General features: G+C 44.6%; 1 protein-coding gene across 2 annotated transcripts in view; it reads left to right on the top strand.

The window, feature by feature from the left end:
- Positions 1-13608, top strand: part of RANBP17 (RAN binding protein 17) — a 1172021-nt gene that overhangs the window by 845973 nt on the left and 312440 nt on the right. For both annotated transcript variants that reach the window (XM_069199335.1, XM_069199333.1), the window contains exons 19-20: positions 6134-6237; positions 12542-12630. In XM_069199335.1, the coding sequence (XP_069055436.1) occupies positions 6134-6237; positions 12542-12630 (193 nt within the window). The remainder of the gene's footprint in view (positions 1-6133; positions 6238-12541; positions 12631-13608) is intronic.

Genomic DNA, 13608 nt, shown 5'->3' with positions numbered 1-13608 from the left:
GGCTGGTGTGCTACCACTAGTCAGGACACCGCCGTCGATCGGCAAGGGAACTCGAGTCCTTGAGTGGCACACAAAATGCTTCGCTGATGGAGATGAAAGAGCTGATTTTCACCACAGGGTTTTCTTATCTTGTGCAGAGCGGAGCGTGGAGGATGCGCTGATTCTCATGGACTAGGCTCTAGCAGCAGTAGTATAACCAATAAAACAAGCAAACATTGATGGCCCTGAGACTTCGAGAACAGGGGGCAAGCCAGCAAGACATTGAAGATACTTGGGGATAAAGGTTTTAGAGGTGGGTCAGTCCTTCTCTCCGCAGGAGACTCCAGGCCAGCATAGCAGAGTAAGTTGCAAAGTGGCAGTCCCTCCTGACAACACAGCAAATAGAAGGCAGTAGGCCAACACAGCAGAGCAGTTAACAAAGTGGCAGTCCCTTCTGGCGTTGCAGCTCCCTTCTTGGTGGAGAATCCTAAGGACCCAAAAGTGAACTTAATTTGGGGTGTTAGGAGGTGTAGTACTTAAACCCAAATGTTCTAGTGATGTGGGGTAGACATCAAAGGTGTTCGAAGTGCACAAGGTCCTTGACCTTCCTTCCCTGTCTCCAGACACTCTAGAGTGGATTATGCAGCCTTTTGTGTGAGGAGGGACACAACCCTATTCAGGTGTGTCAGCTTCACCTACCCATGTAGCCCAGGAAGACCCATCAGCCTGGTGATGGGCCATTACGATGCAAATGTCTTACCAAGCTCCCTTTGTGTGTGACTGTCTAGAGAGAGTGTACAAAGCCCAGCTGTCATCTACCCCCAGATATGTTTTGAGAGACAGGCAGAGGCTCTGAATGGTTAAGGTAAGAAAATGCCAACTTTCTAAATGTGGATTTTCAGACTTGCAATTTAAAATCCGACTTCACCGTCAGTTTTGGTTTTAAATTGTGCGTCCAGGGACACCAAACTCCATATTTCTATATTTTTCAATTGGGAACTACACTTAAAAGATGTTTTGAGGCAATTCCCATGTTACCGTATGGGAGAGATAGGCCTCACGGTAGTGGAAATGACAGAGCGCCTCCCCAACTGGAGAGGCGCAGCATTTAGGACCTGGGGCCACCGCAGCCCCGGCCCCGTACGTCGGCCCAGCTTTGCTGGCCAGGTGTCTTCCGCCCTGCCCATCTCGCGAGACGGAGGGGGCGGAAGCAATCCAGGAGACAAATCCGGGTGGCACGCGGGAGGCGCGTCACTTCTGGCCTGTGACACATCCCTGGGGGGTATCTAAGTACCCCCCGAGTAGGCTTCAGTCTTTCTCAGGGTTGCGGCTGGGCGCAGACCATTGTGTTCTCGGAGCCCTCTTCAGTGGGATGATTCCTGGATTGCCACATCAGGGTGCAACAGGATTGCCAACAAGATCGCGGGCAGTCCCCGACCCGCAGCCCCCTTCCCGGTGCCCATGTCGCCACTCGTGCTAGCTGCCTGCAATAGAGCCGCACTAATTCAGTTTTAATCCCGATGCCTGTGTCGCCATGTGCGCTTGCCGCCTGAAATAGGGCAGCGAGACGTGCTAATTTAATTTTAACCCCAGGTGCTGTTTCGCCACTCGTGCTTGCCACCTGCTTCAGGGCCGCGAGTCGCGTAATTTAATTTATTCAGTTCCCCCCCCCCACTCCCCACCTCCCCGGTTCCCTCTCAGGCCTACTGGCGTAAGGGTTTGCTTTATAGTTCCCACGCTTGCTGCTGGCCTGCCTTCCTTGATCTGACGGGGCAGCGCAGGTCAATCACTCACGGTGGCCCCGCCCCCGCCCTGGGCCCAGGAACACGCACCAGAAATTGGTAAGTGCAGAAATCGGGAGAGGGGGACACGTTTTTTAAAAAGGGGCTAACCTTTATTGTAGTTTAATTTAATTCTGTGTTGGCCCTTTGTAGACGGTGTAATTTTGAGCAAGGGCAGTGCCTGCCCTAGTAGTTAGCTGATTCATTTAACATTGATAGCAGTTGGAGTTAACATTGCTTTACATTGCTTGTGCTGGAGTTTCAAACCTCACCTGGGAGAAAACGTTTTAAAAAATGTTTTTTTTTTAATATAGAAACAAAATCTTTTTGAAGTTGTTACCTGTAATTGCTTATTGGGAGTGTGTCCCTCATCGGAGCCTGGTCATGGCGTCAAACAAAGTTACAGTAGGGAAGAGGAAGGGTAAGGATCCCAAATTATCGCATTTGTTGAGGCTAGTCCTGGTTAAATTAAAGGACGGTGGGGTTGAGAGTTCAGATTCGGAATCAGACAAGGAAGCGGCGGCTGGGGACCGTCTTAGGCGCTCCCATGTCCCTCCCTGCCCCACCTTCCCCCCAAGTCAAATGCAGGGCTCAGAAACGGACCCCATGGACTACCAGAGACTCTGCACAGCAGCCCAATGTAGGTTCCCCTGAAGCGCTGCCACCTATGTCGGCACCTGTGGAAGAGCTTGCGCCGCCTCTGCATTCAGGATCCAGTAACCCCCCTCCAGCTACCCTTGGCTTACCAGCATCTCAGGCAGAGACCAGGGTTACACCAACAGCAGACCCCCCTGGTCTCACAGCAATAGTTGGGGATATACAGCAGGCCATAGCAGCATTGGCAGCAAACACTCCTGGGGTTGGTTCTGGATCACTTCCTTCTCCCGCCACACCACCAGTTCAACTACCCTGTCCAGCTCAGGGGCAGTGTCATGTGTCCCCCAAAGCAGCAAGTTGTTCCATCTGTCACTCAGAGTCAAGGTTTAATACCCCTTCCTGTAACAGTTACTTCTCAGGTGCAAGATGCAACAGCGCAAGTTTTATTGTGAGCTACCCAGCTACTGCCTTTGGTAGAGGCGCTTTCTGTCCCAGTACTACCCACTGCCCCCTGCGGACACGGTCCAGAATGCACTGGCAGAATTAAAGCGGCAGATCAATGCTCTGGCGGCGTTACGTCTTCCCGGGGCGGCAGGCGAAGGTAATAAGGATATAAGTCAGAGTTCCACCCCACTTTTGGGTCAGAAGTCCCCCACTGCATCTGAAGCGGCAACAGGTAAGGCCACTGAAACCACTGCAAGCGCAACAGGGAGTGCATGTCTGGCAGGAGTCAGGGGCCAAGATACATTATTATCACGGCAGGGAAAATTGGCGACCCATGTCCCTTCAGATGTGAAAGACAGGATCTGGAGAGGGGAATTCGTAGATATGTTTGTGCTCATCAGGGCAAATAGGAGGGAAGTGGATCAGAAGGATGAGGAATCGAAGGGTTCATCTTCAAATGACAAAAAACCTAAGGTGGAAGAGAGTATTACCAATTGGCTTTTTGGTTTTAATGTGTACATGACGGTTCTCCTAGAAAAAAAAACAGAATTGGCACCATCATTGACCTTCTATTCCAATAAGATATTGAAAGTGCATCAACTTATGGGTGTAACGCTTGGTTGGAGTATGATAAGGACTTCAGATGGGCGAAAGTTGAGGACCCAGATATAGGCTGGGATCAGACCGAAGTGAATGGTTGGTTGGAATGCTTGAAGAACAAAGTAACGGGAAGCAGCCTTTTCGGCACCACCAGTCAGGTGACAAAAAAGGCACCTGCTGGGCATTCAACAGGAATGTGTGCTGTCGCCCAGCGGGGTCTTGTAAGTTCAAGCATAATTGCTCCTTTTGCGGGCATGCATCACACCCAGAGTTTAAATGCATTAAGAAGCCCAAAGAGAAGGGTAAAGAAGGGAGTAAGCCTAATTGAAGTTGAGCTGCCCACACCAGTACTGATTTCAGGAATCCTTCCTTGGTTACAGTCATACCCTCAAAAAGACGACGCAGAGCGATTGTTTACTGGTTTTTCTTCTGGTTTCACGATCCCGGCCATAGGTGTAGCTTCCATCCCACATTGCAGTAATTTATTGTCTGCCCGGAGGCATGCCGAGGTGGTGGGTAAAAATGTAAAGAAGGAGAGGTTGTTGGCAAGAATAGCGGGTCCTTTCCACCCTCCCAACCCCCCCAGTGGATTTGTGTGTTCTCCCTTAGGAGAAGTCCCCAAGAAGGAGCCGGGACAGCTCAGGTTGATCCATAACCTCTCGGACCCCCGTAGTTCTTCTGTCAACTAAGCCATTGACCCTCAGATATGTTCTGTTTGTTATGCAACAGTTGATCATGCTCTGGAGATGTTGGGCAGGGGGGCACTCTTAGCAAAAACATATATAGAATCTGTTTTCCGACTTTTCCCTGTACGCTCTGACGATTATCATTTATTGGGCTTCCAACGGATGTGATAGTTTTTCACTACCAGGACATGTTAAACTTAAAAGTACATGTCCAACTTTTCAAATGCAATGCACCCTTCCCTTGGAGCTAACTAGGGCCTACTTTAGGGGTGATTTACATGTAATAAAAAGAAAGGTTTAGACCTAGCGATTGGGTACACTTGCCAGGTCGAAATGATAGTTTAAAACTGCACACATAGGTTCTGCAGTGGCAGGCCTCAGACATGTTTTCAGGGCTGCTGTAGTGGGTGGCACAATCAGTGTTGCCAGCCCACTTGTAGCATTTAATTTACAGGTCCTGGGCACATGTAGTGCACTTTACTTGAGTCTCACCAGTGAATTAAAAATGTCAATTGTCAGTAGACCAATATTACTACATTTTAAGGAAAGAGCACAAGCACTTTAGCACTGGTTAGCAGTGGTAAAGTGCACAGAGTCCTAATGCCAACAAAAACAAGGTCAGAAAACGAGGAGGAAGAAGGCAAGAAGTTTGGGGATGATCCTGCAGAAAGGGCCATTTCCCACAGACAGGTACAGCTGGGCTTCCAAGAAACTATGGTCAGCTCAGATGCATCTTCAAGACTTAGGGCCTGATTTAGAGTTTGGCAGAGGGGTTACTTAGTCACAAATGTGATGGATATGCCATCCACTGGATTACAATCTCCATAGGATATTATAGGATGGTAATACAGCGGACGGGATATTCGTCACATTTGTGATGGAGTGTTCCCCTCCGCCAAACCCTAAATCAGGCCCTTAGACAGGAAGATGATGATGTCAGGGATCGAATTAGTCCTATTTACTAGATATTACTCAGAGCACCGTTCCATTCCATATTTTTCAGTGTGTTTGTTCAGGTACAGACTAGGACCAACAATATGCAGAACAGTTGTGGCCTCTCCTCCAAAATGACAGTCTGACTTATTTGTCACCGGCCTATTTTTGCTTGTCTAGTTTCCAACCCGGGAAGTACCAAAGCTAAAAAATGTTTTCCGCCTTCAGCACAACTAGTCTAAGCTTGCTATTTCATAAACAAAAGTGTTTCCTTGCGATTCAAAATAAATGAATTTGTGAACGGGCTAACCTGACAATCACTAACAGCATTGAAACCGCCATCTAAAACCCTGGCAAGCCTTTTTGCAGGGTGAAATGGCTGAGCAATTACAAACTTAGTCAAGCAGCGATTGACAGCGTGTCCCTTACATGCATAAGATGTTATGCAATTGTATTATGGGCTTTTCAAAAACAAAGATCCATAATGCAGTGTCCTGAAATTGCAATTCACAATTGTGTTCTTGCTAGTTGAAAGGAACGAGGTCAACAAAGAGACAGTATCCATGGTTTACAGTTGTGTAAGGTTTGGGAGCCAATTGCATTGTTGAAGCTGACCATAAAGAATAGATCCCACTGTCCATGTGGTAGCTGTTGGTAACGGATGGAGAATGCAGTGATCCAGTCATTTCATTCTCTCCCCTAATGACACTTTCAAATTTGATGTTTGGCAAAGGGTTCCCTGTCCCTTTCTTTACTAGGGTCGCCATGCAAGCGTATCGTGAAAGCAAATTCAGACAAAATGGTCCATGTACCTCGCAGGGATGTAGCTAAGCATTTACAGCAATTGGAAAGGATTCTTCCTAAATCCTGCTTAATGAATATTGAGAATCCAGCAATTTTGAAATTACTTGCAAACAGCTCCATTGCATTCTGTTGTATTAGGACATTCAGCGCACTACAAAGACCTGGACTAGTCCAGCATGGGCGGTGCACAAATTAAGTATTGCACTATATGTCGGTAGAGGTCACCCTATTTCCAATTTTGTGTTTTGTAGGAGCTTCACATCTGCACATACTTACGAAAACACAATAATTTGCCGTTTTTCCTTACAGGTGAAGATGAAGATGAATTTGAAAACTTCATGCTTCCCATCACAGCAGCATTTGAAGCAGTTGCTCACATATTTAACAACAATTTTAAACATGAAGAGGCAAAGGTAGGTACATAAAATTATTTTCTAATATATTGTATATGCAAATTAATGTTGACGATGTAAAGCAGATTTGTATGAGCTTTTGGCCATCCTCCTGTTGTATAAACTTCTCTCTGCAACTCCTTCAGTGTAAAGAGACATCAATGTGGAACCTGCATGAACTGAGGAAAGTACCTGTTATTAATTGACTTATTAGTGAATCATAATTCTCTGATAAATAAGGGGTGGTAAATGGGCCTTTTCGGGACAAGGGGGTCCTGGCAAGGCTGCCACAAGAGAACAGCTACATACATTGGTCGATGTGCCCAAACATAAAAGGAGAGGAAAGAAGCTGCCCACAGCCAAACCAACCTTGTGGGTGAGCAAGTTGGTGACTGTGGGCCCTTTGAACGATCAACAATGGAATAAACCCATAAATGTGTTGCATTTTGGACCACAGAATTCTGTCTCACGCAATAAGAATTATAGATTGAGACACATAAACCTAATTGTTAGTATATTCATTAGAGCTAAATAAATGACCTTTACCTTTCACATTGAATTGTTCACTGCCAGTGAAAGCAATATATTTTGAAATTTGTACATAAAATATTTAGAGTTAGTTTCTGTACCTGGCTGGGTGGACTCTGTTCCCACTTGTAGTGTTTCGTATCTAAAACCCAGTGTTTTACCCATAAATAGCCATTAGGGCAATTGAATGTGGGTGCAGTCCATAATAATGATCTGAGGGTATTGCCTTTAGCATTAACTTGTTACCCAGAATGGCATACAAGTAAGAATGTCGGTGAAGATGAGCACTAGTAATCGGATGGAGTGAGGCAGTGTATGCGACTGCAGCACCAGTGGGTAGCTGAGAGGACTAATTGAAAACTGATAGGAAGGAATACAGTTTACCTTTACCCCTGATCTGTATTCTATATCTGAAACAAGTACATCAACTGTAGTTTTGTGCTTGGGAAGATGCATTTGTACCCAGCGCCACTGAGAGCACTGTTTGCCTTTCTCTTCTGCTATGATGGGTCACAATCAATGGAAGATTTTGGACCACTAGAGAGGGAACCACTTGGAAGTGACCCACGATGGTTGTGACACAGTCTGAAAAAATATAAATAGCATAAAAATGGCCAACACACCTGGCCAGCTTTTGGGTATGTGAGTTTTAAGGTCCGGTTGGCCACTTTATAGCCAAAGGGACATTTGTGCTAGGATTATCCATGGTAAGGCATTTGAGTGATCGGCGTATATCATTAAAACAATTATGATAGTTGACATGCACAGTAGGAAACTGTGTTCCTAGGAGAAAACAGGTGAGTGTCTGCCTTTCTCGTATTTCCTTCACTTGTGTGACTACTTCTCTGTTATTCTGTGTTCATTGAGCTGTTTCTACCCTGCCCATTCCAACCAGAAGTACCGTCAATTTGATTGTCTTCTACACTGTTCTGTCCCCCTCCTTAAGTCCTCGGAAACATCTTTTAGAGATATCCATTGGTAATCTTTGACACGTCTGCCTGCCGCCTACTGGGAGCATTAGCCAGTAACTACTGTGTTCCCTCCCCAGAGCAGAGCTCTTAATAACTAAGTATTGCACTCTGCTGTCACTGGAGGAGGGAGACAGGACTCTCCGTCTGACTTTATATCTAGAAGGATGGCTTGCAGACTGATGCTTCTCCTTAACTGCACTTGGGGTTGCTGCACTCCAAGACCTTTCCCAGGGAGACAGTTCATAAACCGCCTCGGTCTCATAGGCAGGGCCTTAGGAGCCTTGCAAAATTGTGTAGGGTTATAGGATTCAAGTCTGTCTAGCAAGCAGTAGTGCAGACTTAAGAGTATCATTTCTCCCGTTTTGGAACTCAGCTATGTAGAGATTTAGAGATGCAGAGACTATAGGAGGGTCTAGTCTCCGTAATTTCAGTGGTGGGTAACGATTGATTCAGAGGACCTGCCCAAAGGCGTTGTGGTCCATAACCACAGCAGCTCTGTGTGTGGGTCCCACACCGAGTGGTGTAGCTCTTATTTCTTGCACACCTTGTAAGTACCTAACTCCTAGCTCTCTTGAAACCTTCGTTGAAATGTGGCTCCACATTGGGAATCCATTTTCAGGTGTAGCTAGTATGGTGTATGTAGCTGACTCCAGGAACAGCATGAGGCATATCAAGCCTATCATTTCTGACCCCGCAAAAGTCCCTACAATTGCAGCAGAATAGTCACACCAAAGCCATGACATACATTAATGTTTTTTTCTGCTTTCTCAGTCTGTCTTCCAAAGACTTAAAAGAGCACTTTGTCATTCAGTCTACAAAGGTGGTTTGTTACAATTCAGAAGTCCATGATGAACTGTAAAAGAAAAGAGTCTTCCCCTAACAGTCACAACAATCACCCATAAAGTTTCTAGTACCCTTAGATGTGTGTTCCACTGCGTTCTTGCTACCTACAGGAATGTACTTTACTGCGTATCTACATATTGTTTCTCTCTGTGTAGTCAGGGCAAATGAACTGATGATGTTGACGTGTTGGCGTGGTTGCAAAGATGCTCATCTTTTGCAGTGAGGCTATTGAGACATGTAACGTGGCAATGCGCACAATTGCGACCGAAGGGTTTTGAAGGACCAAGATTCAGCTCTACTTCAGCAATTAAATTGTGAATACTGCAAGTCAAAATCGATGTAAACTCCTTCGAATCTAGGACATTTCCCACTGAGACTATGAATAGAACCACTGCAAAAAGTGGTGAATTAATGTTATGTGCATAATATCTGACAACAGCACACTCAATAAGTGGTAAATGTCTTACTGATACCATGCAAAGTTAACCAGTTATTTAAAAATATACTGCAGTTTCATCACAAAGACTTCAGTGTACTTCAAGGATTTTCCTAATAAAAAAATGATAATGTTTGATATTATTGCTGTTGTTACTCTCGCACAGGCTTGTCAAATCAATCCAAATATGGCTCCCACTGGTACATAAAATGTTATTTAGCTATCAGTTATCCTATTCACTTTGTTTAGTTTAAGGATGCGGTATTTCAGGCCTTATTCATATTTGCACATAAACATGGCCAGGCATTTAATAAAGCGTTCATGCATCTAGTAAATTATTCCTTTAAAAAAAAAAGAATAAATTATTTCTTGTAGAAAAAAAACAGATGTACAATTGTTTGTTTCTATAGAACCCGCCTATTTCTTACTATCTATCTGAAGAGAGATTTTGTGTGGCTGCTGAGACATGATTGTGTGTTGTGTTTCCAAAGTAAGCGTTCAAAATCGAGTTAACTGAAAAATTAAACGCAAGGTGGATAACTGGTGGCTCTAATGTAGATAGCATGATATATCTCCTTGAACTGGCCTAGGGACTTTTTAGAGCGCTTTACACTAGAATAAGACATTACAAAGTTAGTCATTGGAAGATTAAATGGTTTTTCCCAAATCGCAGGGTGCTGAGCTAGGGACAAGATTTGAACCTGCTCCCCAAAGTCCTATGGTCAGTTATCTCTAGTCGTTTGGCCACATCTCCTCCCTGCCAATGGGCCGTCACCGACGTTTCTGATCGAATGTTTTGGTGCTTGTTAACGAAAATAAAGTTAAGTAGATAATATATTTTAAGGGCCATATTGCATTCTACAAATATGCTACAGTGATTAAAAAATGCCCTTTTTCGATAGTACTAAAGTATCATTTTTACTCCTACTCTCACGCGCGTGCTTTCACTTGAAGCTTCGACGAGCAACCGAAATGAAGTGTTAAATGAGGTCGTTTGTGTTGCTTGTAAATTGGATTGTGTTCAGTCGGCGCTGTGATGTAGGCTTGTCTGTACCGATAGCAGCCAGTGTGCTGGAGTGCTCATTAATGCAGTTCCAGAGATACAGCCCTGATCCGGCAAGTTCTTAACGACCCAGGAAAGTGACTGCTTGATTGCACTTTAATGGTATTTGCAAATAAAATCTCAAGTAATTAAGGCGGAATCTGCAGGCTTTTGAGCAAGTTTGATGCACGCAACTGCCTAGTCGCGAGTAATGCAGTGTAGGCCCCAGCCAAGGAGATCAATAGCAACATAATGATGGCGGCAGAATTAAGTGAGTAACCTGAGAAGTGCGCCTTCGGAGGGCGCGCGCGCAGCTGCCACCGTCCAGGGCCACGCGGAGCACGGCGCGCGTCCGTCCTCAGTGTTCATCAAAAGACGCCCTGCAGGAAAATGGAGTTAGATGCTCTTTATTGCTGATCGTGTCTCTTGCCACATTTATCAGCGAAATTGGATTAGCAGTTGGCAGCTGCAGGTAGACAAGGTTCTGCAGTGATTAAATATGCAGCTTGGCTGCATTTGTTGTGACAGACCTTTAGTAAATTCTACTGTAAGCGCCATCTGTCTAATTTGTCTGAAGCAAACTTGGTGCTCAGAGCTACCCGTTCAGTGAGCGACTCGGCTGCTCTGTTATCGTTCAGCATCTTTGTGGCTTCTTATATTTTGTGTTTAAGGATAGTTCTGTTTCTCTTTTAGTCGATAAACAGGGAAACCACGGAAAACTGTATAAAATCCTCCTATCGTGTTTCACAACGCAAAAGCCAGTGTTGGTCGAAACCATGACTAGTATTTTTGTACAGTTAGATACTATGAAATCACCGCCAAATGAGCAAATACATTTAAACCACGAATTCTGTTGAGATGTTATACTAATTATTGTAATAACAGGTGTCTTTGCTCCCTTAGCAGAATGCAGGTGACTGAACGGTAGAATACGTCTGTTTCTTTGCATTTGTGGGCCTAGGCTTCTCCGTTTTAGGGCCACCTCGCTTCCTATTGGTTACTTTTTTCCACAATAAGTCATAGACCCACATTAGTCTCCTCTTAGGAAGCAGTTTTGCTGTTCAGGGGGAAGTTAATTGGTCCGAATGTTGAAGTGAATCTAAAGAGGAGACCTAATACATTAGGTGTGTCCTTCCTTGTCTGTCGTCCCTAAAAGTCTTTCCCTGATACATAATAAACTGTTTAAGCAAATATACTTGCAGCCTGCAAGCAAAGTTGAGTGTTATGTCATGTTTAACTTTACTGTCCGAACAGGGCTTAGATGTGCAATGTTTTGGCAGTGGTGTAGCAAGGTTGCAATGGGCCTTAAGGCAAGGAAGGAAATTAGGTCCCCTTCCTACAGTTGGGCAGAAAAAAACAGCTATAAATGGGGTACAACAGTAGGCCCCTCAGACCTCAGGGCCGCGGTGGCACTGCACCTGCTGCGCCATTGATAGCTACTTCCCTGTGTTTGGCTCGCTACCCACTGTCCATGACATCACCTGCTTTATGAGGAGCGGCCTTCTCCCCGAGTCAATGTCACAGATGAAAGAATAGCGCGCTATCTTTAGCCATTTCGTCGAACCTCCATCATGCTAAATTATTTAGGCCGCTTGATTTTCAGCATGCACACATTAAAAGTTTTCGCACTAAGTGCCAAATGTTGCAAACAGCACTTTAACAGAATGGTGCGGCTTTGATCCCTGTAGCATTTGCTGAATAATTTATCACAGGTTATTGCCTTAATTCTAGAGAGGGATAGAGCAATAAAGGCAGATGAAAACACTCCAGTTGAAACACCTTGGGGCCTGCTCGTTCCTCTGACACTGCTCTTTTGTTGGAACTATTTAGAGGTTATTAAGACGTGTCTCCAGAATTAAGAGTGTGCTGTTGGAATGAAGACAGCCATCTTAATTCTAAAGACAAAGCACAATGACCTCTCACCTTTTTCTGTTCGCTGTTATTATATAGCTGAATTATGAGGATAATATCGACACTGGAATGACCCAAAGTACCAGCAGCGTTTACACCATAAAATGTAAGTTAGCACTATAAAAATACAGGTTTACTTTCGCTACAGTGCAGCTTTTTTTCTTTAACAATTACAAGGTTTAAACTAGTTACATATGTTTTTTTCGGCACACTACTTCTTTTGTGGTTGTAGCAGCTGCTCTTCTTAAAACAAAATATGACATTTTCTTTTTTCTTAATATTTCGGAGATGCCCCAAAATCAAAGATAACATTACCGTTTTTCATCTTTAAAACAAATGTGGTGTTGCGGTTTCAAAGCCTGTCCAATTACATGTGGAAGTGGCAACTCTGTGCCCCTTAAAGCTATTTATCACGATTAAGGCTTCCACTTTGTGAGTATGTATGTATGTGTTCTTTGTACGCCGGTTTCAGAAAAAACTTTAAAGCGATGAATTCGAATTAGATACGCTTGATGGTCATTATTGGCTGATTATTACTCCATCTGCTCTGTGCTAACGTGAAAATCAATTACTGTGTCTCTTTCCCACTGACAGCGTATGTTGATCGGGCTGGCGCGAGACCTGCGAGGGATTGCCTTCGCGCTCAACACAAAGACCAGCTACACCATGCTGTTCGACTGGATGTATCCTTATTACACCGCCACAATACTGGCCCTGAGCGCCGGGGGAGGCAGCCCCTTGCATTAGTTTAATAGCAGGGCGCAGTGGGGGCGTGGAAGCGGGGCTAAGTGAACTAATGCGCGCTCAGCTAAAACTCGCAGTGCAGTTAACCCTGAAGGCGACACTTGGAGAGGTACCGCAGAGAGGCCGCTTTCTGTTGTGTCAGACGGGTGCAAACCCTCGCCTTTATAAAAACAGGCTCACGTCCTCGCTGTTACCGTAGTGTATCGGACTAATTTACCTGATTGTGTAAATCGGAGGAATACAGTAATGCGCCCTGGATGCATGATAGGTAATATAAACCCTTTCTTTCTGGCGTGAGATACGTGTTTTTTGGAAGTTCGGGACGTGCAATAAGCTACTTAGTATAAACATGAATTCATCGTGTTTATAGTCCTATAGGCGTGTGATCACGAATTTCCAATTTATGTCACAACACCACCCATATCAACTATTACAATGGATCTCCAACGGTAGCATAGTAGTCCATCTCAGTTTCTGGACACCAGGCCTTATATACTAACCCCTTGTGTGGTTTTCACAGTACATTTATACCACAGGAATACAGACTCCAGTGTGAAGGCAAAGAATGAACAGTTAGCATAAGCAATATAGTGCACAAATACAGCTCTCCCTGCCAAGCTGCCATCTCTTGGCCTGGTACCAGACCACACCTCCCTCTTTTATTTTCAGGCATTGAAAGACTGTGCCTCTAGATGTTCTTTGTCATTGACAATTTCGTGTTTTCGAGTTCTAGCGACAATCATGTGTATTGGTATAGTATACAAAGAATAAGTAATATGTTATAGATTGCACATTTTTAAAAGAACCCAAGGAGCTTTAGTAAAAGCTTTGATTTCATACATTCAGTCCTAAAAACTGTCTACATTTTTTTCTCAGCACAACTGACACAAGGTAAAAGAGGAAAACAGTGTAGGGTA

The sequence above is a fragment of the Pleurodeles waltl genome, chromosome 7, assembly GCF_031143425.1.
Source record: "Pleurodeles waltl isolate 20211129_DDA chromosome 7, aPleWal1.hap1.20221129, whole genome shotgun sequence".
Classification (NCBI taxonomy): Eukaryota; Metazoa; Chordata; class Amphibia; order Caudata; family Salamandridae; genus Pleurodeles; species Pleurodeles waltl.
Note: the sequence above shows the minus strand (reverse complement) of the source record. Positions and strands in the feature narration are given on the sequence as shown.